This window comes from Octodon degus, unplaced genomic scaffold (assembly GCF_000260255.1).
Source record: "Octodon degus isolate 3935 unplaced genomic scaffold, OctDeg1.0 scaffold00131, whole genome shotgun sequence".
Lineage (NCBI taxonomy): Eukaryota > Metazoa > Chordata > Mammalia > Rodentia > Octodontidae > Octodon > Octodon degus.
This window is the reverse complement of record NW_004524707.1, coordinates 7942313-7945184: the sequence shown is the minus strand read 5'-3', so window position 1 is coordinate 7945184 and position 2872 is coordinate 7942313. Positions and strand designations below refer to the sequence as shown.

At 45.1% G+C, this 2872-nt stretch overlaps 1 protein-coding gene across 1 annotated transcript in view; it reads right to left on the bottom strand.

The window, feature by feature from the left end:
- Positions 1 to 6: 6 nt before the first annotated feature.
- Positions 7 to 2872, bottom strand: part of Sde2 (SDE2 telomere maintenance homolog) — a 50218-nt gene continuing 47352 nt past the window's right edge. The window contains exon 7 of the mRNA XM_004641177.2: positions 7 to 328. Within this exon, the coding sequence (XP_004641234.1) occupies positions 107 to 328 (222 nt within the window). The 3' untranslated portion in view covers positions 7 to 106. The remainder of the gene's footprint in view (positions 329 to 2872) is intronic.

Genomic DNA, 2872 nt, shown 5'->3' with positions numbered 1-2872 from the left:
TTAGGTTATTAAAAAATGAGCCTTTAATATTAATGGGAATATTGGTCAGGAGTCCAAAGAAGGCAGGATATAAGAGGCTGCACATTAGCAATCTGTCCTAGTGAATTCACTTCTTCTTCCCCTTTGAAGGCTTGGCAAATAACACTGGGTCAATCTGCTCCCTCACCAGGCCTCTGACAGAGAAGAGCCTGGCTGCGCGTTCTTGCAGTGTGCCTCCACACTTCAGGCCCAGGGCTGCCAGTGCATACTTCAGCTTCTCCAAGCCCAGCAACTCCAGTTCAGCTGCAGAACTGAACACCAGCAAATCCAGACCTTCTTCCTTGAGACCCTAAGGGAAAAAGGGAAAACAGACTCAAAATAGGCTCCTTCTTCTAAATTAAGACTTTGTTCAACTGCTAAATACATCCTATCTTTCAAGGAATAGTCATTTAGTTTGCCATTATCTCTCTAGCTATTGAATTTCAAACATTCAGGACAGAAAAAGAAGCATAAGATTCCAGATTGGAGGGGGTTTTTTTTGGGGGGGGAAGGTGGTTTTGGCAGGGGACCAAACCCAACTTACCAAGGATGCTAGCTAGGCACACACTCTACCAAGGAGCAACATCTCCAGGCAGGATAGATTCGTAACATTACTTTTTTATTTTATGATTTTTCCAGTAAAAAATGTAAATAGTAAAATACACCCAGCCTACACCTACTCTACTACCATAGAAAACACCAGACACACACAAAGAAGTTTAATTTTCGCTGGTGACACAAGACTGTAATTCCAGCATTGGGAAAAGTGGGGCAAGAGAATCCAGAAGTTCATAGCCAGCCTAGGATACATGGTGAGTTCAAGGCCAACCTGGAATACATATACCCTGTCTCAAAAAAAAAAAATCAATCTATCTATCTATCTATCTATCTATCTATCTATCTATCTATCTATCTATCTATCTCTCCATATCCCTGTCTCCTAATTCTACAATCTTACTATTTTCTACTCTTAATTCTATTCTAACTGAAGAAGACCAATGGTCATTTGCCACTACTCAACAAATTCAAATGTATATAATGGATCGCAACTGCTCTGTTAGTACCTTTATAGACTTTAACACAAAATTAAATATTTCTAATGCCCTGCAAAGAACTAAGTAGCATTTTAAAATATATCCTTAGAGGACTTCCAGAAAGCAGTAAATAAGCAGTGGGTCAGCCTCTCTGAGATTCAGAATCTAGACACTGGAATATAACAACTTGAGGAAGAAAAGGAGAGAGATGGATCCGAGGGACCCACCAAAAATCTGAAGGGAGAATTGGAGCCCACAGGGAACATAAATAAACAGACCTTAACACACATACAAAAAGGAGGCAGCAAGCTGCACTTTCTCCCTGACCCCAGCTCACATCATGACAGATGAGGTTCAAATCTGCACACACAGTGAAGATGGGAGAACCCAAAAGCCACCATGACAGATGACCCAAGAGTGCTCCATAGAAAAATGATTCAGGAGGACAGAGCAGTGGATGCTGTGAACACCACCACTTGATGATTCCAGTCCAAGTGTGCCCTGGAGAGGAGGCTTGGCCAGACACCATTTTAGGGAGTGGCCAATTGACATTTCTCCCCCCCCCTCCCCCACCCCTGTATTTTAGGGAAGGGTCTACAGAGTGTTCAGGGTCTCACCTCTAGATTGACTATAATGATTCTCCTGTTTATAGCCTCCCAAGTGCTGGGATGACAGGTGTGCACCACCACACCCAGTCTCAGTGTCTAAGTGTGCCCTAGGGGCAGGACTGGCACCACAGGCCAGGCCCAGGATTGAACACCCCCTGCGCCTGCTTGTAAGCACTTTAATCCACTGAGCTATTTGGCCAGCCGTTGGGAGTGGCCAACTGAACCCAGGACCCAGATCCAAGGGTCCACTTCCTCTCAAGGCTCCCAGCAACCAGGTGAAGGGACAACCAAGAGGAGAAAGAAATCCAAGGTCAGGGAGCCAAGGTCAAGCTGGCAAGAGACCCCCCCAGAGTATTACAGGCTGAACAACTCAGGCCCAAGTCCCACAACCAGAGCCCAGGATCAGTAGGATCTTCTGTGGAGCTGAAAGCAACAGAATCAGCCCAATCCTCCTATCCTACTGCACACCTGCTAAGATCATAAAGGACAGATTTGGGCTCCATTTACCTCCTTTATCAACCAGAGAAAGATAAGACAAGCCTTGAAGTAGACACTGCCAGAGCCTAACGCTGATAAAACAACTGCTTAAAATTACATACACCACTTTGAAATGATTACACAGAGACATGGTTTTGCTCTCATCAAGTTTTCAACTGTGAGGGGTTAGGGGTGTAGGTCATTGGTACAGTGCCTGCCTAGCATGCACAAGGTCCTGAATTCAGTCCCCAGTACCACCACGAATGAATGAATGAATGAATGAATGAATGAATGAATGAATGAATGCTTTCAACTGTGATGAAACTGGCCTTTTCTGGAAGAAAATGCCCAGAACATACCCAAGAAAAAAAGAAAATGCCAGGTCACAAGGCTATGAAGGATATACCAACCTTATTGCCAATGACAGTGATGATCTCCTGGGTTTGTTTTTTTGTTTTTTCGAACCAGGAATCAAACTCAAAAGTTTGCGCTTGCCAGGCAGGCACTGTGCCACTAAGCTATATCCCTAGCCCAGTGATCTCTTGGTTTATCACTCTGAGACCCCTAGAGTGGTCAGAAAATATAAAGTCAGGGCTGGTGAGATGGCTCAGTGGTCTAAAGCACCTACTTAGAACAAGCATAGCAAAGCACAGGGACCGCAGTTCAATCCCCCAGCACCACATGCCAGCCAGCCCCGCCCCCTGGTGGGCTGAGCTGGCCACACACACACACACA